Source organism: Pongo pygmaeus, chromosome 1 (genome assembly GCF_028885625.2).
Source record: "Pongo pygmaeus isolate AG05252 chromosome 1, NHGRI_mPonPyg2-v2.0_pri, whole genome shotgun sequence".
NCBI lineage: Eukaryota > Metazoa > Chordata > Mammalia > Primates > Hominidae > Pongo > Pongo pygmaeus.
In genome coordinates this window covers 28,721,890-28,744,608 of record NC_072373.2, presented here as the reverse complement: position 1 = coordinate 28,744,608, position 22,719 = coordinate 28,721,890, and the positions used below count along the sequence as shown (strand labels likewise).

The window sequence follows — 22,719 nt, the reverse complement described above, 5'->3', positions numbered from 1 at the left end:
AGCCAAGCAGCCTCACTCAGTGGGTCCCACTCCCATGGATCCCCACAAGCTAAGAGCCACTGACTTGGAATCCCTGCTGGCCAGCACAGCAGCCTGAAGTCTGCCTAAGATGACCAAGTTCCCAGCGTGGGGGGCAACCGCCATAACTGCAGCTCTAGTCAGTGATTTTCCCCTGCTAGTGTTAGGGAGGATGCATGGTTTGGACTGGGCTGTATTCCCCACAGCACAGCATAGCAGCTGTGGCAGATCATAGCCAGACTGCTTCTTTAGGTGGGACCTGGATCCATCCCTTGTCACCAGGCAGGGCCTCCCTGCAGGAATCCCAGCAACTCCAGCCAGGGTCTTACAGACAGAACTCTCATCTCCCTGAGACAGAGCACCTGCGGGGAGGGACAGCTGTGGTCTCAGGTTAAGCAGTCCTACCTGCTGACTCTGAAGAGTCTGGGCATTCAGAATGAGGGGGATTCCCCGAGCACAGAGCACCAGCTCCACCAAGGGGCAGCCAGACTGCTTCCTTAAGGAAGTCCATGATACTGTGCTTTTTGTCTGGGTGAGACCTCCCAAGTGGGTTTAGCAGACAACTCATACGGGAGAGTCCCAGCTGGCATCAGGTTGCCGCCCCTCTGGGACGAAGCTTCCAGAGGAAAGAGCAGACAGCAATCTGCTGTTCTGCAGCCTCCACTGGTGATACCCAGGCAAACAGGGTCTGGAGTGGACCCCCGGAAAACTGCAGCAGACCTGCGGAAGAGGGGCCTGAGTGTTAGAAGAAAAACAAACAGAAAGCAACGACAAGTACATCAAAAAAGACCCCACAAAAACCCCATCCAAAGGTCAACAGCCTCAAAGATCAAAGGTACATAAATCCACGGAGATGAGGAAAAACCAACTCGAAAATGCTGAAAATCCCAAAAGAAGAATGCCTCTTCTCCTCCAAATAATTGCAACACCTCTCCAGCAAGGGAACAGAACTGGCTGAAGCTGAGATGGATGAACTGACAGAAGTAGGCTTGGTAATAATGAACTTTGCTGAGCTAAAAGATTATGTTCAAACCCAATGCAAAGAAGCTAAGAACCGTGACGAAAGATTACAGGAGTTGTTAACTAGAATAACCAGTTTAGAGAGGAACTTAATGACCTGATGGAGCCGAAAAACACAGCACGATGCAAACACAAGTAGCAATAGCCGAATAGACCAAGTGGAAGAGAGACTATCAGTTTGAAGACTATCTTGGTGAAATGAGGCAGGCAGTCAAGATTAGAGAAAAAAGGATGAAAATGAATGAACAAAACCTCCAAGAAAGGTGGGACTATGTAAAAGGACTGATTGGAGTACTTAAAAGAGACAGGGAGAATGGAACCAAGTTGGAAAACACACTTCAGGATATCATCCAGGAGAACTTCCCCAATCTAGCAAGGCAGGCCAACATTCAGATTCAGAAAATACGGAGAACCCCAATAAGATACTCCACAAGATCAACCCCAAGACACATAATCATCAGATTCTCCAAGGTCAAAATGAAGGAAAAAATGTTAAGGGCAACCAGAGAGAAAGGCCAGGTCACCTACAAAGGGAAGTCCATTAGACTAACAGTGGACCTCTCAGTGTAAACCCTGCAAGCCAAAAGAGATTGGGGGCCAATATTCTACATTCTTAAAGAAAAGAATTTTCAACCCAGAATTTCATATCCGGTCAAACTAAGCTTCAAAAATGAAGAAGTAAAATCCTTTTCAGACAAGCAAATGCTGAGGGATTTTGCCACCACCAGACCTGCCTTGCAAGAGCTCCTGAAGGAAGTACTAAACATGGATAGGAAAATTTGTTACCAGCCATTACAAAAAAACAACACTGAAGTACCCAGACCAATGACACTATGAAGCAACTATGTTAACAAGTCTGCAAAATTGGCCACCCAGCATTATGATGACAGGATCAAATTAACACATAACAATATTAACCTTAAATGTAAGTGGGCTGAATACCCCAATTAAAAGACACAGAATGGCAAGCTGGGTAAAGACAAGATCCATCAGTGTGCTGTATTCAAGAGACACATCTCACGTGCAGAGACGCACTTAGGCTCAAAATAAAAGGATGGAGGAAACTTTACCAAGCAAATGGAAAGCAGAAAAAAGCAGGGGTTGCAATCCTAGTTTCTGACAAAATAGGCTTTAAACCAACAAAGGTCAAGAAAGACCAAGAAGGGCATTACATAATGGTAAAAGGTTCAATTCAACATGAAGAGCTAACTATCCTAAATATACATGCACCCAATATAGGAGGACCCAGATTCATAAAACAAGTTATTAAAGACCTACAAAGAGGCTTAGACCCCCCCACACACAGTAATAGTGGAAGACCTTAATACCCCACTGTCAGTATTAGACAGATCATCGAGACAGAAAATTAACAAGATACTCAGGACTTGAACTCAGCTCTGGACCAAGTGGACCTGATAGATATCTGCAGAACTCTCTACCCCAGAACAACAGAATATACATTTTTCTTGGTGCCACGTGGCATTTACTCTAAAATTGATCACATAATTGGAAGTAAAACACTCCTCAGCAAAGGCAAAAGAACTGAAATCATAACAGTCTCCCAGACCACAGCACAATCAAATTAGAACTCAAGATTAAGAAACACACTCAAAACCACATAATTACATGGAAATTGAACGACCTGCTCCTGAATGACTTCTGGGTAAATAATGAAATTAAGGCAGAAATCAAGAAATTATTTGAAACTAATGAGACCAAAAAGGCAACGTACCAGAATTTCTGGGACACAGCTAAAGTAGTGGTAAGAGGAAAATTTATAGCACTAAATACCGCATCAAAAAGCTAGAAAGATTTCAAATCAACACCCTAACATCACAACTAAAAGAACTAGAGAACCAAGAGCAAACAAACCCTTGAGCTAGCAGACAAGAAATAACCAAGCTCAGAGCAGAACTGAAGGAGATAGAGACATGAAAAACTCTTCAAAAAATCAATAATCCAGAAGCTGGTTTTTGAAAATATAAATAAAACAGACCACTAGGTAGACTAATAAAGAAGAAAAGAGAGAAGATTTAAATAAACACAATCAAATGATAAGGAGGATGCCACCACTGACCCCACAGAAGTACAAACAACCATCAGAGAATACTAAAAACACCTCTATGCAAATAAACTGGAAAATGTAGAAAAAATGGATAAATTTCTGGACACATACACCCTCCCAAGACTGAAAGGAATAGCTTGAATACCTGAATAGACCAATAACAAGTTCTTAAATTGAGGCAGTAATAAATTGTCTACCAACCAAAAATGGCCCAGGACCAGATGGATTTACAGCTGAATTCTAATAGAGATACAAAGAGGAGCTGAAACCATTTCTTCTGAAACTATTCCAAACAATTGAAAAGGACGGACTCCTCCCTGACTCATTCTATGAGGCCAACATCATCCTGATACCAAAATCTAGCAGAGATACAACAAAAAAAGAAAACTTCAGGTCAACGTCCCTGATGAACATTGATGCAAAAATCCTCAATAAAATACTGGCAAACTGAATCCAGCAGCACATCAAAAAGCTTATCCACCGCGATCAAATTGGCTTCATCCCAAGGATGCAAGGCTGGTTCAACATACATGAATCAATAAATGTAATCAGTCACATAAACAGAACTAAAGACAAAAACCACATGATTATCTCAATAGACACAGAAAAAGGCTTTGATAAAATACAACATCCCTTCATGTTAAAAATTCTCAATAAACTAGGTATTGAAGGAACATATTTTGAGTTCTTAAAAATAGTAAGAGGCATATATGACAAACCCACAGCCAATATCATACTGAATGGGCACAAGCTGGAAGCATTCCCCCTTGAAAACTGGCACAAGACAAGGATGCCTTCCCTCACCACTCTTATACAACATAGTATTGGAAGTTCTGGCCAGGGCAGTCAGGCAAGAAAAAGAAAGAAAGGGCATTTAGATAGGAAGAGAGGAAGTCAAATTGTCTTTGTTTGCAAATGACATGATCCTGTATCTAGAAAACCCTATCATCTCAACCCAAAAGCTTCTTAAGCTGATAAGCAACTATAGCAAAGTCTCAGGATACGAAATCAATGTGCAGAAATCGCAAGCATTCCTTTATACCAACAACAGGCAAGCAGAGAGCCAAATCATGAATGAACTCCCATTTACAATTGCCACGAAGAAAATAAAATACCTAGGAATACAGCTAGCAAGGGAAGTGAGGAACCTCTTCAAGGAGAACTACAACCACTGCTCAAGAAAATCAGAGGACCAAAGAAGATGGAAAAACATTCCGTGTTCATGTATAGGAAGAATCAATATTGTCAAAATGACCATACTGCCAAAGCAACTTATAAATTCAATGCTATTCCCGTTAAACCACCATTGACATTCTTCACAGAATTAGAAAAAAACTATTTTAAAATTCATATGGAACCAAAAAAGGGCTTGTATAGCCAAGATAATCCTAAGCAAAAAGAACAAAGCCAGAGGCATCACGCTATCTGACATAAAACTGTACTACAAGGCTACGGTAACCAAAACAGTATGGTATTGGTACAAAAACAGGCACGTAGACCAATGGAACAGAATAGAGAACTCAGAAATAAAACTTGCGTCTACAACCATCTCATCTTCAACAAACTTTACAAAAACAAGCAATGGGGAAAGGAATCCCTATTTTAACAAATGGTGCTGGGAGAACTAGCTAGCCATGTGCAGAAAATTGAAACTGGACCCTTTCCTTATACCTTATACAAAAATTAACTCAAAATGGAGTAAAGACTTGAATGTAAAATCCAAAACTATAAAAACCCTAAAAGAAAATCTAGGCAATACCACTCAGGACACAGGCATGGGCAAAGATTGTATGATGAAATTGCCAAAAGGAATTGCAACAAAAGCAAAAATTGACAAATGGGATCTAATTAAACTAAAGACCCTCTGCATAGCAAAATAAACTGTCATCAGAGTGAACAGACAACCTACAGAATGGAAGAAAATTTTTGCAATCTACCCATCTGACAAAGGTCTAACATCGAGAATCTACAAGGAACTTAAGCAAATTTACAAGAAAAAAAGAACCCCATTAAAAAGTGGGCAAAGGACATAAACAGACATTTCTCAAAAGAAGACATACACATGGCCAACAAACAAGAAAAAAAGCTCAACATCACTAATCATTAGAGAAATGCAAATCAAAACCATAATGAGATACCATCTCATGCCAGTCAGAATGGTGATTATTAAAAAGTCAAGAAACAACAGATGCTGGCGAGGTTGCAGAGAAACACTTTTACACTGTTGGTGGGAATGTAAATTAGTTCAACCATTGTGGAAGAAAGGGTGGTGATTCCTCAAAGATTTAGAACTGGAAATATCATTTGACCCAGCAATCCCATTACTAGGTATATACCGAAAGGAATGTAAATCATTCTGTTATAAAGGTTCATGCACACTTAAGTTCATTGCAGCACTATTAACAATAGCAAAGACATGGAATCAACCCAAATGCCCATCAGTGATAGACTGGGTAAAGAAAATGTGGTACATATACACCACAGACTACCATGCAGCCATAAAAAGGAATGAGTTCATGTCCTTTGCAGGAACATGGATGAAGCCAGAAGCCATTATCCTCAGCAAACTAATGCAGGAACAGAAAACCAAACACCACATGTTCTCACTTATAAGTGGGAGCCGAATAATGAGAACACATGGACACAGAGAGGGGAACAACACACACTGGGGCCTTTCAGAGGAGGGCAGAGGTCGGGGGAGAGCATTAGGAAAAATAGCTATTGCGTGCTGGGCTTAATACCTAGGTGACGGGTTGATAGGTGCAGCAAACCACCATGGCACACATTTACCTGTGTAACAAACCTGCACATCCTGCACATGTACCCTGGAACTTATAAAATAAGATTAAAAAATTAAAAAAAAAAAAGAAACAGCATTTTAAAAAATAAGGGGAAGAAGAGATTTCTTTTAGGAAGACTCAAAAAGATTAAGAATGCTATAGTAAGTATAAAATACTGTATATAAACTTATGGTATAATTACATAAAATATAATCACTTTACTGTGAAAGAACCCCCAAAAAGTTGTTTACATGGTTGGTTTCCACACTGGGGAAGTTACCAAACTGCAGTTCAAGAGTCCGCAAGGGTAGTTTTCCACCTAGTTCCCAAATCCTCAGCAGAAAGAACCTTACCTGCTTAGTGATCACTAGATCTTTTTTATTTGAACTAGGAAGGTCAGCTATAAAAGTTAGTTTTATATGAATGTATGACAAATGGAAGCAGTGACACTGTGTTTCCATAACTTTTGCATAATTGTATCTTAAATTTCCTTGGGGGAATACAACTGATGGTTCCCATAACTGAATGTCACTGGCATTGAAGGCTCAAAGCAAGGGAGGTAGGGTGGGAGGAGCACGAATTCAGAGGCACAGCTTGGAAGGAGAGATCCCATTCACCATCAGCCTTTGAAAAGGAAAGAAATGTCATTGAGAATAGCCAGAAACATTTTAGAGGCTTCTAGAAGATGTATGGTAGCATGATTTGACAAGAAATTAAGTTATTCGTATGACAATTTGGCCAAAATTATGAGATTATCAAAAGCAAATATTTTTATATTGGTACATTTGGTGCCCATGGGGTGATTTTACAGCTTTTCAGTAATACTGTGCAGTTTTAATAATTGCCCAAGGTGTTTTTCCTATTTCCTATTACGTATTTCTAAGATTTGTCCTCTAGATTTCAAATTTCCAGTTAATTTCTAGGGAATTAAATATTAGTAGCTTCTAAGAGTAAAGTAGGAAATAATTTAAGTGTTCAAAAATTAGGAATTTATTGATTAAAATAAAATATGGTATGTCTGTACAGTTGCATAGGCTACAGCCATAAAACTTTAGTATCACTTGATGTGGATAGATGTTAATGACATGTTAAGTGGGAAAGCAGGTAATGAAACAATTTCTTTCAAACTATGAAATACGGATGACATTTCTAGTTTTTTGAGAACTTTTGTGTAAATTAGTTTCATAATGCGTCTGCATAATCGAATCAATTTTTGTTTGACTTAATAACATGGACCAAGTCTTTTTTTTTCTTTTTTTGGGACAGGGTTTCGCTCTGTTGCCCAGGCTAGAGTGCAGTGGTGCAATCACAGCTCACTGTATTCTTCTCAACTTCTTGGGCTCAGGTGATCCTCCCACTTAAGCCTCTCAAGTAGCTGGGACTACAGGTGTGTGCCATCACACCCAGCTAATTTTTTTGTATTTTTTGTGGAGATGGGGTTTCGCCATGTTGCCTAGGCTGGTCTTGAACTCCTAGCCTCAAACGATCTGCCCTCCTAGGCCTCCCAAAGTGTTGGGATTACAGGCATGAGCCATCACAATTGGCCTACATGTTCCAAGTCTTACCTAAACATTTTAATAATCTTAGCCTGTTTTGCTACCATACTTTTATAGTTTTTAGCATATGCTTTTTATATAACTGGTGACAAAATTCCTTCTATCTAGGAACCTGCACTACTGAAAAATGTTAAATCTGTATTCAGTTTTGTTTATATGAGTTTTTTCCCTTCTTCAAAGTGAATTCAAGCAAATATCTATTAAGTTTGTAGCCCTCATGGTTCAACAGTGTTTAGGTTGCTTATATATTTTAAATGCTGGGTTAGTCAAAAGTAGCAAATTTTTTTGTTCTGTTGGAGTAAGGATTAAACAGAAGAGTATTATATCCACATTGAAAATCATTTCTGTATATTTTATTACTGGTGAGTAGTCAAGGATTTGGCAGGCACAACAGTGGGTTACAGGTCAAAGGTTGTGTGCGTGGTAAGGAGAATTACCTGCCTATCCCTTTTTGCTTATTTTCTCTCTTCTCTCCAAGGCTCCTCAGACTTGGCCTGCCTTCTAGCTCAAACCTGAGACTCGAGGAAATATCTTCAGGCTGGCACTGCACACACCACTGTTGGTGGCCTCAGCTGGACATGCCTTTGATCCTGGGGCATTTAGTCTGCTTAATATTCCCAGTGGTTGAGAGAGTTTCCCAAGCATGTGAAGAAAGGCAGCCCACAGGCTTCTGAGTGGGCATGCCATCTTCACTGCCCCAGGCTCCTGTTGGTGATGATACTTAGTATGGAGTTGGCTTGCACTCCTAGTTACTTAGAGCTGCTCACACCCCTGCTCCTGCCCTTTCTCTACCACCAGCTCACAAACGAGGGAGTGAATAGAAACCCAGCTCTCCTATTGCTTCCAAACTGCTGGCTGCTGTTGTAGGAGGATAAGCTAAAACTGTAATGAGTTCATTTTTGATGCTTTGTCTTTTACTTCTGAAGTCTAAATGAGAGAGAGGCAGGGGATAATCTTGTTAATATAAGATTCTGATCAATTAAAATTCTGTGGATTTTTCTCAAAGTCAGCTTAAATACATTGCTTTGGCTTTCCACAAATATATTTATAATTTTTTAATTGCCTTTTTTTTACTCTTGAAGAACAATGTGTATTCTGGAGGTAGCATGGCAAGAAGGAATACATATGTCTGTGAAAGGACCACAGATCGATACGCAGCATTGCAGAATGGAAAAGACAGCAGGTAAATGCCACAGTGCCAAGTAGTAATACCTTTGCTATTGTTCTGTGTTAGTGCCCTTGCTGAAATGCCTGCAGCCGAATGGGTCAGGAGAAAAGGAGTTATTACATGAAATAGTAAGATTGCAACCAACCGTTCTTACTAAGACATCTCTCCTGTACCAGGATAGAAGGATGGGAAAACATTTAGAGAAAAAAAGAAATAAATCTCTTTACCTGCCAGTTTCTGAGTAAAATTTGATAGTAAATATTTTTCTATAACAAAGCAGATCATACCATCCTAATTTCATCTTCATAATTTGAATCTTATTCTCTTATGCACCTGCTGCCTCCTTCCCTTTCACCTCCCATCAAGTCATTACTGTATCTCAATAAAGGCTTTATTAGTGTTTTATTTCAAATAATAATAAATCATATTATTTTCATTACTTAAAAGACATATCTTCTTTCTATCATGAGTCACAAGGACTACTCATCAATATAGTACAAAGACATGGAGCCTATTCTAATGAAATTATTTTCTTAGTACCACCTTCAGTCATTTCAGTAGTGTGTACAAACCATTCTCACATTTGTTTCTTCTCACTTAATAAGAATGTAAAGTAAGTGCTATTGTAAGGCATACAAAGAAAAATGTATCTTCTTTGTACATAAGATAATTGGAAATTGATTTCAGACTTATGATTTTTCCTATACTAAATTTTAAGCTGCAGCTCCTTTAATCTGCAACAGTTAACTTATTGACTCATAATATGATCTAAAAGTGTTTTGATGAATCCAGAGATAATATTTTTGGTATAATTATCAATTCTGATTGTATGAATAATGGACAATGAACTACAGCAACATATCACACCAAACTGTGACTTTGGGGAAGTAAAAAATGGCTCCAGTCATAATAATTTTATCTGAAACTATTGTATATCCACAAAAATAATTTTGTACTTTCTCACATTTACATACATAGTGTGTGTGAGATTTTTTTCATAGACGATAGTGATAAATTCACCCTGTGTACTTTTCATAAGAATATTAATTGTTTTGTTAGTCATTAATAATGCCACTAATGTTAGTTTCTTTCAAATATTTCAGTCATGAAAGGTGTTAGTCAGTTTAGATTTTTTAAAATATAGTTCTTAAATTTTAGTAAACCACAGTTTTTCTTCTTTTTTACATTTCCATGGTCTTCTCAACTGCTTTATGGCGAAAGCCTTACGGAGATGTCTGTGAGTAGCATATCTTCTGCAGGCTCTTCGGTGGCCTCTGCTGTCCCCTCAGCACGACCCCGCCACCAGAAGTCCATGTCCACTTCTGGTCATCCTATTAAAGTCACACTGCCAACCATTAAAGACGGCTCTGAAGCTTACCGGCCTGGGTAATGTGCTGGTTACATCTCATTTTGTTCGTTAAGAGTTTCTAAAAATATAGCACCGTGTGAAAATACATGATAGTCACCATCACATTAAGACCTTTCTAATAAGATTCAGTGTTTGTAATAGAGGAAAAATTGAATTGCAACATAAACTTTCTATGTACTTTGGCTGTTATTGGAAATGTTGCATATAACTTAAATCATTTTCTAGAGGAATTTTTTTAAGGATTTGATTTTACATCCGTCTATAAAGTTAAGAATTGCTGTTTAATTTGTCATTTAGGTAAATTGATTTTTTTATTATTTAAACCCTGCAAACAAACACTAGACTGGGAGTTGAGACCCGCAGATAATGATCAGGCTCAATTCCTTGTTCTTAATAAAACTGGGCTTCAGTTTTCCTGTCAATGAAACTGATGAACTCAAAAGAGCCTGTTCAGATATAAAATTGTATAGTTGTTTTTCTAGTATTTTTCTATTTTAAGATTTCCCAAATTCAGTACATCTGAACATTTTAACCCTCTGTTAGATTTGTTAGGCGTATTGGTGGTGCCATGTGGTATTGTACCATCACTGAGGCCTAAATTAGAAATAGGAAATTATTTTATTCAAAGCCTTTTTAATAAACAATAAAATTTGTGTTCAACATTGCTAAGTGGTTTCAGGAGAATATTAAAAAAATATCTGCAGTACTCCTGGTTTGGCATTCCTGATACTGAAAAGTATTTATCTTTGTGTCCCTGTTTCAGTCATTTCTTAATTTTTAGTGACCAAACAAAAGGTACCTAGTTTCAAACTGAAATTTTACTCCAAACCCATGTCTCACATCTCTAATGTTAACAAATAAAGTAGGGCCAAAAGAAGTAGCCATAGCTATTTGTTTCAAGTTTTTAGCTTGAGTGAAAGGTTTTCTTGTCATTATTCTAAATGATATATCTTAATTTGTCCCAGCAGTACAACCCAGAGAGTGCCTGCTGCTTCCCCATCTGCTCACAGTATTAGTACTGCGACTCCAGACCGGACCCGTTTTCCCCGAGGGAGCTCAAGCCGAAGCACTTTCCATGGTGAACAGCTCCGGGAGCGACGCAGCGCTGCTTATAATGGGCCACCTGCTTCACCATCCCATGAAACGGGTGCATTTGCACATGCCAGAAGGGGAACGTCAACTGGTATAATAAGCAAAATCACATCCAAATTTGTTCGCAGGTCAGTACCAATGTACTGTCGTGTTTGTTTCCTCTAGAAATTACAAAGGAAACTAGACTTTTTAAAAAAATCTTTATAATAATTTTCTAAAATGGTTTCATAACATTTCATTAGAGCTGCTCTTTTACAGAGTTGGAAGAAAAAAATCTAGGAAGACAAAGTATTTTTCCTTAAGAGAGAGAAAGGAAAAAATGGACAAAATGAGATTTTAAAAATCTGTAAAATAAAATGGAAAGAACAAAAACTTGACTTCAAAAATGTGTGTTTTAACAAAAGATTATTTTATATTTAAAAGCCTTGATTGAGGAAAAGAAATGAGTTTACATGTTTCCTTCAAATTTATCTTGACAATACTTTTAAATTGCTTACTAATAATATATAATTTACATTTTTTTCTTCTTGCATAAAAAGCCTACACACCAGAGTCACAGATCACTTATGCAATTTTACATCATAAAACCTTATCATCAAAACATAGTAAACACAAAATGAATACATGTATAGTAAAGGTCTAATCTACTTAAACAATACAATTACACTTTCTAAAAAGTAAGCATACTTACTATGCTTACTATGCATACATGTACATTGCACATTGATGATACAAGTTGCTACTACAATGCAGGCTGATGTGGATTTGATCTATTCCTGTGTCCCACTAAATGCCTACTTAAGCCCTGCGACAGACAAAGCACTGTGTTAGGTGCAGAACAGAATCTAAAGATAGGTAAGATGACGTCTGTGCCCTCCAGATTCTTATAGTCTTGTAAGAAGCAGACAAACAACTAGCCATGATATAAAGCAGAACATGTGCTAAAAAGTGTGTGCAACATGCTGGATTCCAGAGGAAGACACAATTGTTTCTATCTAGGGAGACAGTGAAGGCGCCCTATCATATAATCATTTCAGCTGAGCCTTCAATGATGGGTAAGAAATAATTATACTTGCTTTAAGAAATACTAATTAAATACTTAGTTTCCAGTGTTATTAGTGTTTCTAGGATTTCAAAGAGTGGATGTGGAAAAGAGAAGAAGCAGCTTCAGTCTTCCTTGCCTTGTCATGGAGCTGTTTATAGACTTGGTTCATACATCGATTTGCCCAGTATCACATAGCTGAATTAAAAACTTTAAAGCCTCAAATGTAACATAAATTTCTAACCATATCAGTCAGTGACTTTGTACCATTGGGGCAATTACTATGCAGCATGACAACTTGCTAGAGAAAGAACTAAAAGTTCACCAACAGAGTCAGCATGGAAGTTAGAGCATAGTGTTAGCCAGCCATCTGCAGGGTACTAGTCAGATTATCAGTAGTTTCTGCTTTTGGAATTTGTCTATTTCAAAAAGCCAGGACTTTCTCATGGTTAAGCCAGAATTAATTTTAAAGTGAAGAAAAATAGGTTTGTAGTTTAGTGCTTGATTACTAATTTTGCATTAAGCATTGTGCAAAATATTTCTCTTAACTGCAACAAAAATTTAGACTCTAGGGGAAACAGAGTACTGTGGAAAGGAAGTCAGAAGACAGAATGCCAAAGCAAGAAAGTGCCTTAGAGCTGGTCTGTTGGGAGGTTCTGATAAAGATTGCCATATAGTCTTTGAACACATATGTGGAAACCTACTACACGCAAGGCCCTTTTGTAGGAGCTATTGCTACGGCAGTGAGTGAGACTGATGGGGCTCCTGCCTTCCTGTGAGCAACTTACTATCTTGAAACATTCCACACAGTTAAAGCATTTCCCTTGCTTGGCTCTGGTTTTCTCCTACCTCACAGACTAGCTATCCCTTCTCAGGCTCCTTTGCTGGCTTTTTTCAGATTCCCTTGCCTTTCCCCCAACCTCTAAATATTAGAATGCCCCAGAGCTCAGTCTTTGGACACATTTTTTTCTCTGATTTTCCTTACACTCTTGGTGATCTCAGTTGGGCTCATGACATTAGATTCCATCCTGTATGAACAACTCCCAACTATATCTCTAGCCCACATCTCTCTCCTGAACTGCAGACTCTTACATCCAACTGCTGCTCAGCCTCTCCACTTAGATACGTTATAGACTCTGAAACAGAACATGTTCAAAAGTAAACTCTCGTTCCTCTTCCCAAACCTATCCCTCCCTCATTCTTCACCGTGTTAGAAATTGGCAGCCTTGTCCTTACAGGTGCTCAGACCATAAGCCTTGGAGTTATCCTTGGCACTTCTTTTCCTCATACCACATCAGATCCATTGGCAATTTGTGTTGGCTTTACCTTCACAGCATTTCCAGGATTTAACTGCTTCCATCACTCCCGCCACTGCCTTCATACTCTGAACCACTATTCATCTTTCACTTCCTCATAGGTCTCCTAGTTTCTGTCCTTGTCCTCCTCTTCTGTTTCAGCAGTGTCATGTCAAGTCTGATCATGTCACTCTTAAATTTAAAGCCCCTGATTAGCTTTCACCTTGCTCAGAATACAATTCTGTGCCCTCACTGTGGCCTGTGGGGCCTTGTGTAACCTGGCCATCCATTTCTGCTCTGACCTCTTCTCCCACTCTTCCCCTTGCTGCTTCCACACCAGCCACACAGGCACCAGCCTGTCCTCAAGTACATTAAGCACTGCTTTGGCATTGTGTACCTGCTGTTCCTTCTGCCTGGAATTCTCTGCCCTAAATACCTGCATGGCTCACTTCTACACCAAACCTTATGATTTTCTAACCATCGCTCATTCTTATATAGGGAATAACCCAATTTGTTCAGTTGAGTATATATTGCCATGTGTAGGTAATTGTTTTTTAAGTGTTAAGTGTTGGAGAGCATGCTGTGCTGCATATGCTGTTAGAGCCAGCTGCACCTTCTGTAGCTCCATCTGCGTCCCACCATAGCTACTTAAAGCAGACTTCCTGGGCTCTTTGAAACAATTGCCAAGTAGCAGAAATTCTCGCAATGTTCCTACTGGCATCCAGGTAGGCAGGAACAGGGTATGGGTCAATTGCTATTTCAGTCAATTATAGCAGAGGAGATAGGGTCTAAGGGACATTTCACTCCTAATGCTTTAAGTTTGGCAGCTGTGGAATAGGTGTTTGCTAATAGTGAATAATAAAGCATAATATAAATAGGACAGAAAAGTCCAGTGAGATTTTTGTCCCTTCCTAAAGGAATTTTGTCTTAGCAGTGGGAGTCAACAGCATTACTGTCTTGCTTGCCAAATTGGTACACTGCCCATCTGTGTATATCAGTTCATCTACATGTAACTGAAAATGTACATTTCACTTTGAGCCTGCTCAAAAATGTTTTATTTATTTCAATGTGCTATAATAAAAATGGATTTGTATAGATGGCATTGAATTTTTATTATACTTCCCAATGAAAATGCCAGTTATTAAAAATAGAAATTTAAGAAATTACATTTGAATATGAGAATACATTTTAGTATTCTTTTAAATTCAGATAGAAAAATTTTTTTTTTCATAATATGTTTGTTAAGAAAGGCGTGTATTAGTTAAAGACCCTGAGAGGCATAAGGCATTCATATTCTTAAGAACAATTTAAAATTTTAGGGCTTGGTATGTGGGTGTGTTTTATGAATTTGGGGGATGGGAGAGTACCACTGATTTTATTCTTATTGCATTCGTTTTACATAAATAATAGAAATGTTTCTGGAATGGCTAAAACATTAAGACAGTATTGACTTAAGGATTCAAGTTGGTGATTTTTCCCACTATTTAATAGTATTTTACCCTTTATCACAAGATATTTAATTACCTTTAAAAATAACAAAGCATTAAAATTCTGGTAGACTTCAAAAATATTAATTACATGCAACACAGAACAATTAGTAGTGTTTTCCTGGTTTTATTTCGCAGGTGGATATCCAGGTAAGGTCAGTGTTTTTATTTAAGATTGAATCCGTGTTTTTAGACTCGCCTACATGGGTAGGCTGTTAATTTGCTGTGATATTTTATCATGTGCATGAATTGTTAGCATAACTTCTAAAAGAAATTGCTTATTTAGAAATTGGTATTTATTTGTTAACTACAAGGTTAATGTATATATTTTCTAAATTGAGCGACTACTAGAATTATACATAATTACAAATTTGAAGTTGAATCTTGCTATTGATAATTATTAAATAGTTTTAACTTTAGATTAAATTAAACCAAAAGGTAAATTATGACTTCAAATGAATCATGGCTGGGAATTGGAAGATTATGAAAAAAAAATTTCAAACTTTCACCTCATATTGCCTCTTGACAAAAATGAGTAGACGCTCAATAAATGATAAATTACATGTGGTTATGATGAAAAACATGAGAAATAGTCTCAGACTGACTAGTAATAGAAAACTGTCATGATAGAAGTTTGCTCAACAAGCTGATTTTAAAATAATTTTAGATATAGGTTTTCTTGATATATTTTTTACTTTTATCATTAAATCTCAACCTTCACTTTGTTTTGAGGGATCCAAGTGAAGGCGAAGCCAGTGGCAGAACCGACACCTCAAGGTGAGGAGCCACTATTAATACTTCGCTGCTAGGTCCCTGTGTATGAAAACGTACTTTTGAAATACTTACAGCACTTAATGATCATGAATAGATCTAATAACTAGATAGCATGCATATTTTAGATTTTTATATTGGGGTGGGTTTTCATAATGTTACCTAGCATTCAAGTCAGTCAACTTTAAGTTTGTTTTCCAAACATGCATTTGAATTGTGTACTTGGTATAGAAATAGGCTTTCTGTTCTATAAAGTATGTCAAGCTGAAGAATTAATAGATTAAATATACTGATATTTTTCTCACTAATGTAATTAAAATTAGTCTGAGTCAAATAGCACAAATAACACAGAACAGGGAGATAATTACATGTAGGAAGATTTGATATTAGTAATATATTTTAGGTGGTAATTCAGTGTTTGACCACATTTAAAAATTCTATCCAGGCATACTTTTGGGGATTTCTTTTTTTGACATTCCATGCTAGTTGTATATTCATTCTGGCAATGGGTTTCATACTTGAGCACAATCAGAATTACAGGCAAGACTTGATAAAAAGATTGCTGGACCCCACACCCAGGGTTTCTGATTCAGGGGCCGAGGCAGGTGCCTGTGCATTTGCATTTCTAACAAGTCCCCAAGGAGATGCTTATGCTGCTGTTCTAGGGACCACATTATGGACATGTTAGTACTTCTGTTCACATTTTCCAAATGGGAAATTTAAGAAATGAAGGCATTAATTTATTTTGAGTGTACCCAAGCCTTAAGGGATGCAATGTAAATTTTACAACCAACAAGTATTCCACAGTATGAAAGGCTCTGGCTTCATTCAGGAACGATTGTGACCAGCTGAACACAAGCCTCCAATTTGATTTCTACTTTTCAAGTTACTTAAAATATAAAACATAATTAACTTTGGAAAACTATAGCAGTCCCATGTAGTCTTTTTAACAAACTGTGCTATATTTATATTTAGTAATAATAGCTGAAATGTTTCTTCATAGAGTTAGGTACCTGAGTCACCATGATAGGGAGCCACAGGGGAGCGAGACAAATATTCTTCACTTTCTTCTGCCTTTTATAGAAACATGGAGGACTTGTTCTTAGCTTCTCCCTCACTTAGTCTTCACTTTTGAGCCCCTCCTTGCATTTCATCCTATATTTCCACTAAATTTCCGTCTGAGACATTTAGTAGTGTGTGGCATTGCAAGTGGCCATTAATAGTTGCATTTTTGTCCTTTTAATATAACTACGTAATTTTATTACATTATGTAATAATGTAACTGATTAGTAACTGATCTTTTATAAATGTTTACGCAATACTTTTCACATTCCCTTTTGTTTGGTTGTTGTTGGGTTTGGTTCTGTTTTTGCTTTTGAACTGACTTATTGAATACTAACTATAAAGTACTTTCTGATCATTTAATTTTCACAACAACTAGGTGAAAATGCCTATTTTACAGATGAAAAAAACCAGCAAGGAACATAGGTGGGATCAAGCCAGTTATAATAAGGTTCTGTCATTTCAGGGAAATGAGGTGATACCGTGCTTAGAAGTATAGGTTCTCAGCCGGAGTGCATGGGTTTCAGCTATGTTCTACCACTTACCTTACTCTGTGGCTTTGGGGAAGTTACTTCAACTCTGCGTGCCTCCATTTCCTCACTCTAACTGCCTCCTAGGGTTGTTCTGAGGGGTAAATGAGTAATTAATACATTTTAGGCACTTAGGACAATTCCTGCACCTAGTAAGTACTCAATAAATGTTAGCTGTTATTATATTAATATCCACATTTCCAGGAGCTTTCTACAATTGACTTATCAGTGGCAATGTCTGTGAGACCGTGCAGAAAAATATTTTATTGTCTTAAGTTCATCTTAAGGTAGAATACAAGGAAACTAGACTTAGAATAATACCCCTGAATTCTAGTCTTCACTTTTCAACTCATTAGCTCTATAACTTCAGAAAACTAATTTTTTTTTTTTTTTTTTTTTTTTCTGAGACGAAGTTTTGCTCTGTTGCCTAGGCTGGAGTGCAGTGGCATGATCTCAGCTCACTGCAACCTCCGCCTCCCGGGTTCAAGCAGTTCTCCTGCCTCAGCCTCCCAAGTAGCTGGGATTACAGGCGCGTGCCACCACACCGGGCTAATTTTTGTATTTTTGGTAGAGACGAGGTTTCACCATGTTGGCCAGGCTGGTCTCAAATTCCTGAGCTCGTGGTCCTCCCACCTTGGCCTCCCAAAGTGCTGAGGTCACAGGTGTGAGCCACAGAAAACTAATTTTAAGTTTTCCAGCCATCAGTTCCGTCTTTAAAATGAGTGCTCAGTCAGCTGATCTCTCAGGTCCCTTCCAGCATGCCGATTCCACCAGAATTATACATGTGACCTTGGTAAATGACTCTGGTTGGCTTGCAAGCCCTAAGAGGCCTGTGATGCAATGGCTTAGATTCAGTGGGCAAAAAGAGAAAAATAGAGAACACGATGAAGTAAACACTTTCCATACTTATTAATAGACTTTGGAAATTTATTTTCTCTACGTATTCCTTTCCTTATTTTCTCAAGATTGCATAGTTTGAAGAGCTTTGGGGACTCAGATACCTAGGCTCAGACACCTGGAAATGAAGTAGATAATATATATAAAATTATACATGAATATATATCATACTATTGATATAAAATGTATATATATTAATTTAAAAGATGTATGCAGTAGATTATAAACTCCTTTCAAGGTACTTTTTTTTTTTTTAAATCACATAAGTGAGATGGGTTAACAAGTTGCAATTGTAACATCTCTATTTGGATAATTGTTCAAGAAATTTAATTACAGGATTTTCTGTATCACGAATAATCTATTAACTTTGATGAAGCTATGAAGGTTTCTTTCTATGACTGTTTGAAATGGGTTTTTTGTTTCCATATTACTTGGTGGATGCCTGCAATAAGTAAAATTCAGTGAGATTTAGTCATTTAACAAATATGTTAATTATTACTATGTACCCAGCACAGTTCTAGATGCCCGAGATATATCAGTGAATGAAACAGACAAAATTCCTTGCCCTCCTGGAGTTTACAATCTAATGGTAGATTCAGACAACACCCTAACAAATGGGTTAAATAATATGTTAGAATGTGTAAGTGCTATAGAGAAAAATAAAGCAGGCTAAGGGGGCTTGGCCATGCTAGGATAGGAGTTAGGGTACAATATGAGCAAAGATTTGAAAAAAGTAAAGGAGTTAGCGTCGCAGCCATCTGGGGAGAAGCATTCATGACAGAGGGAACAGTCTGTGCAACAGCCTTGTGGCAAGAACATAACCCGTGTGTTCAAGGAACAGCATGGAGGCCATTGTGTTCTGATAGGAGTGAGGAAGGAGAAAAATTCTAGGAAATGGGATTGGGGGTAGTAGGAGTTGGAGTGCAAGTCATGGGGAACGTTGTAGACTGTTTTAAGGATGTCTTTAGTGAAATGAGAAGTCACTGGAGGACATTGAGATGTTTGGTATAATCTAACGTCTTTACCTAATTGCAGTACAACATTCTTTCTCAACCTTACCAGGTAAACGAATTATCTTTCCCTCTGAAGTTACTACATTCCTCCTATGCAAAAAGGCAGAAAAAAGAAATTTTTTATATTTCAAAAATGTATATTTACAAATAGAATATTAGTGGTCCCTATTTTGTGTGTGTGCTTGAACAGAGAAATATGGAACTGAAGAAGGTATTAAGTTCTTCACTTTCATTTGCAGACTTGTTTCCCTCAAACCACTTATATTTAAGAAAAATGCTATTTTAGATTGACAATATTAAAAGTCAAAACAGATGGCATCTTGGGGTGTGTTTCTGTAACAGCAAGATAACATAAATCTTTGCGTCCATCTGAGGGTAGTCTGCACATTAGGTAGTTTTATTAGGCACTGGATTATGACCACTTAGATTTTATGTGTATTTTGATCTCTTTGCTGAATGAAATATTTGTTTTCATTCTTTCCCTTTGCCCTCTTCTTCCAGAAGTACATCAGGGGAACCAAAAGAAAGAGACAAGGAAGAGGGTAAAGATTCTAAGCCGCGTTCTTTGCGGTTCACATGGAGTATGAAGACCACTAGTTCAATGGACCCTAATGACATGATGAGAGAAATCCGAAAAGTGTTAGATGCAAATAACTGTGATTATGAGCAAAAAGAGAGATTTTTGCTTTTCTGTGTCCATGGAGATGCTAGACAGGATAGCCTCGTGCAGTGGGAGATGGAAGTCTGCAAGTTGCCACGACTGTCACTTAATGGGGTTCGCTTCAAGCGAATATCTGGGACATCTATTGCCTTTAAAAACATTGCATCAAAAATAGCAAATGAGCTTAAGCTGTAAAGAAGTCCAGATTTACAGGTTCAGGGAAGATACATAAATATATGAGGTACAGTTTTTGAATGTACTGGTAATGCCTAATGTGGTCTGCCTGTGAATCTCCCCATGTAGAATTTGCCCTTAATGCAATAAGGTTATACATAGTTATGAACTGTAAAATTAAAGTCAGTATGAACTATAATAAATATCTGTAGCTTAAAAAGTAGGTTCACATGTACAGGTAAGTATATTGTGTATTTCTGTTCATTTTCTGTTCATAGAGTTGTATAATAAAACATGATTGCTTAAAAACTTGTATAGTTGTCTAGATTTCTGCACATGAATGTATGTTTGATGCTTTGATTTGAAAATGTTCTTCCCTGTTATTTACATTCTGGTGAGTTTTTAAAATTCTTACCTCCATCATGCAATTTTGAAAATTGTGTCCAGAATTAAAAGTGCATAGAAATAGTCTTACAATTGTAGCATGGACCTTTAAAAATTGTTTTAAAATCTTATTTAAATTTAAACCAGAAGCTGAAAAATAGATCAGCTTCATTATACACAAAATTATTACTGCTTATCTTTGCTCTTTTCCTTGTTATCCCACAAGGTTTAGTTGAGAAGATACAAAATGTTTACAGTGTTGGCACTTAGAGTTTTTAAATTCAAGTACATGAAATTCAATAATAGCATTGCCTTGAGCTAACTAAGAAGTACTGGGAAAAAAGTTAAATCTACATCAAGTTTCTTTTGAACTTTGAAGTGTTTTCTGACCCACTGCTAATTGTAGCAACAAAATTTAAAAGAAAAAAACCATACTTTATCTGGCTGTTATAACATAAACTGTCACATAGGTTTGCTGCCTTCAGAATACCGCAATTTAATTGCGGGAATATAATAATATTGGGACTGTTTCACAGCACAAACTCATCTTTACAGTGTTGATCAATGCATCAGTTAAGAAGTAATGCCACCTCAGGAATTAACTGGCATTGGGAACATTTGCCTCATTCTCCTGCTATCCTCTTCATTCACCCCTGCCACTGTAATATCTATAAGTACTTAAGAGACTTGTGAGCAAAACATACTATTTATAACAGTATATTATTGATTTATGCTTATGTGGTTGTTCAGTTTGTTCCCATGTAACTCGTTTGTTTTAAATATTTTGCCAGATTTGTATTTATTCCACATCATTATGCCTATAATGTGCCGCTTTGTGATTGGGCATTTGCCTACTTTTCTTTCATAATTAGTGATATATGCGATGTAAAACCACTAGTAAAGGTACATTTTAATACTTGTTATTTTATACTGAATTAGCCTTGGAGGTTGACTGTGCAATGTTATTTACTGTTGTAATTACTGTAATACCAACATATGGGCCCCATCTGCACACTCCAGAAAAATAGAAAGTGTATTCAAATTTTATCAGTTTAAAGAAAATAAAGCTGTGATAAATACTGTAATTCCAACCTACATTAGAAGGTCTAAGTGTAGGTGATGTGCCATTCCATAATGGCTTCCAGACTAGGGTGAATTTTACGTTCTGTACTGTACTGTGATGTAGCTTTCTTCTGTAACAGTTATGTTCTAAAATTAAGTGAGTTTTTTTTTTTTTGCCTTAGCAAAGGGTGGTGTTTGAAAAAAAAATGTGTAGCCCCTTTTTAACCTAGTGTTCATTCAAAAAAAAAATTGATGCAAATCTTCATTCACTTTCACTGGTGCACACTGAAATTTTACTTGAACAGTTCTCATAATAAAGCACTTGTCTTTTGCTCTTTATCAGAATGTGAATTACCTGTTTTCCGGTACAAAAGTATTCTGTATGAGGAGTTTATTGTATGTGTTCTAAATTTAGTTGGCAAAGGGTGAAGCTGTGAAGGTTTTCAAGATTATTGAAACTATGAAGGTTTCTTGTCATTATGACAAGAAAGTTTAATCTTTTTATAGGAATTCCTGTCACTGAAATACTTTTTTAAAAAAATAGATTCATGTGTTTTCCACGGTAGAAACTGATGTTTTTTTACATTTTCTCACTGTGGCCAACTCTTCTGTGTTTGTAGAAAGGAATTTGACTTCAATATCTTTTATGAACTAAAAATGAAATCTTGATACTCACTTTAGATTTTTCATTTTATGTGTTCATGACAACATAAATATTTTTCAAAGATTTAGAGGAATTTTGCAATATGTTTGCATAAATAAATACCAGTTTATGTTCACTGGCTATGTGATACCAGGATTTCCTTGGCTTCTGTTGAAATATTATTTGATATGACATCCCTTATATTAAATTAATTATTTTGTAGAAACTGGGGCACAGCATTTTATTTGTTAAATGAAAAGAATAAGATGAAATATACTCCAGAACCTTGATCCAATAATATTCTCTAAGATAGAATTTGATTTAAAACCTAAAAGCTCTTATTTTGAGGTGATTTTCACCAACAGTGTCATTTCGCACCATAGGGGGAAAAAAAGCATACGGTGAGCAGCAAGGCACCAATTTACTGTAAACTAGTGATTCCATTAGCCTGTGCAAATTAATCAAGATGACCTCTGCCTTCATTTTCGAAATACCTGTTGAAATACCTACTGTGTCTTAAGATACATAAAAAAAAACTATAAAAGATGGTTCCTACCTCTCTGAGATTTTGGTCCATTTGAAAAAATAAATGTAAATATATGCACAACTAAAAGATACACACACACACAC

At 37.1% G+C, this 22,719-nt stretch overlaps 1 protein-coding gene across 10 annotated transcripts in view; it reads left to right on the top strand.

Moving 5' to 3' along the window:
• Positions 1-20,312, top strand: part of MARK1 (microtubule affinity regulating kinase 1) — a 135,120-nt gene extending 114,808 nt beyond the window's left edge. For 4 of the 10 annotated variants that reach the window (XM_054449928.2, XM_063671909.1, XM_054449935.2 and 1 more), the window contains 5 exons: positions 8,522-8,622; positions 9,829-9,993; positions 10,942-11,196; positions 15,625-15,669; positions 19,667-20,312. In XM_054449928.2, coding sequence (XP_054305903.1) covers positions 8,522-8,622; positions 9,829-9,993; positions 10,942-11,196; positions 15,625-15,669; positions 19,667-20,021 — 921 coding nt within the window. In that variant the 3' untranslated portion in view covers positions 20,022-20,312. The remainder of the gene's footprint in view (positions 1-8,521; positions 8,623-9,828; positions 9,994-10,941; positions 11,197-15,624; positions 15,670-19,666) is intronic. The other 6 variants (XM_063671914.1, XM_054449929.2, XM_054449931.2 and 3 more) reach the window with 5 other exon arrangements.
• Positions 20,313-22,719: the final 2,407 nt, after the last annotated feature.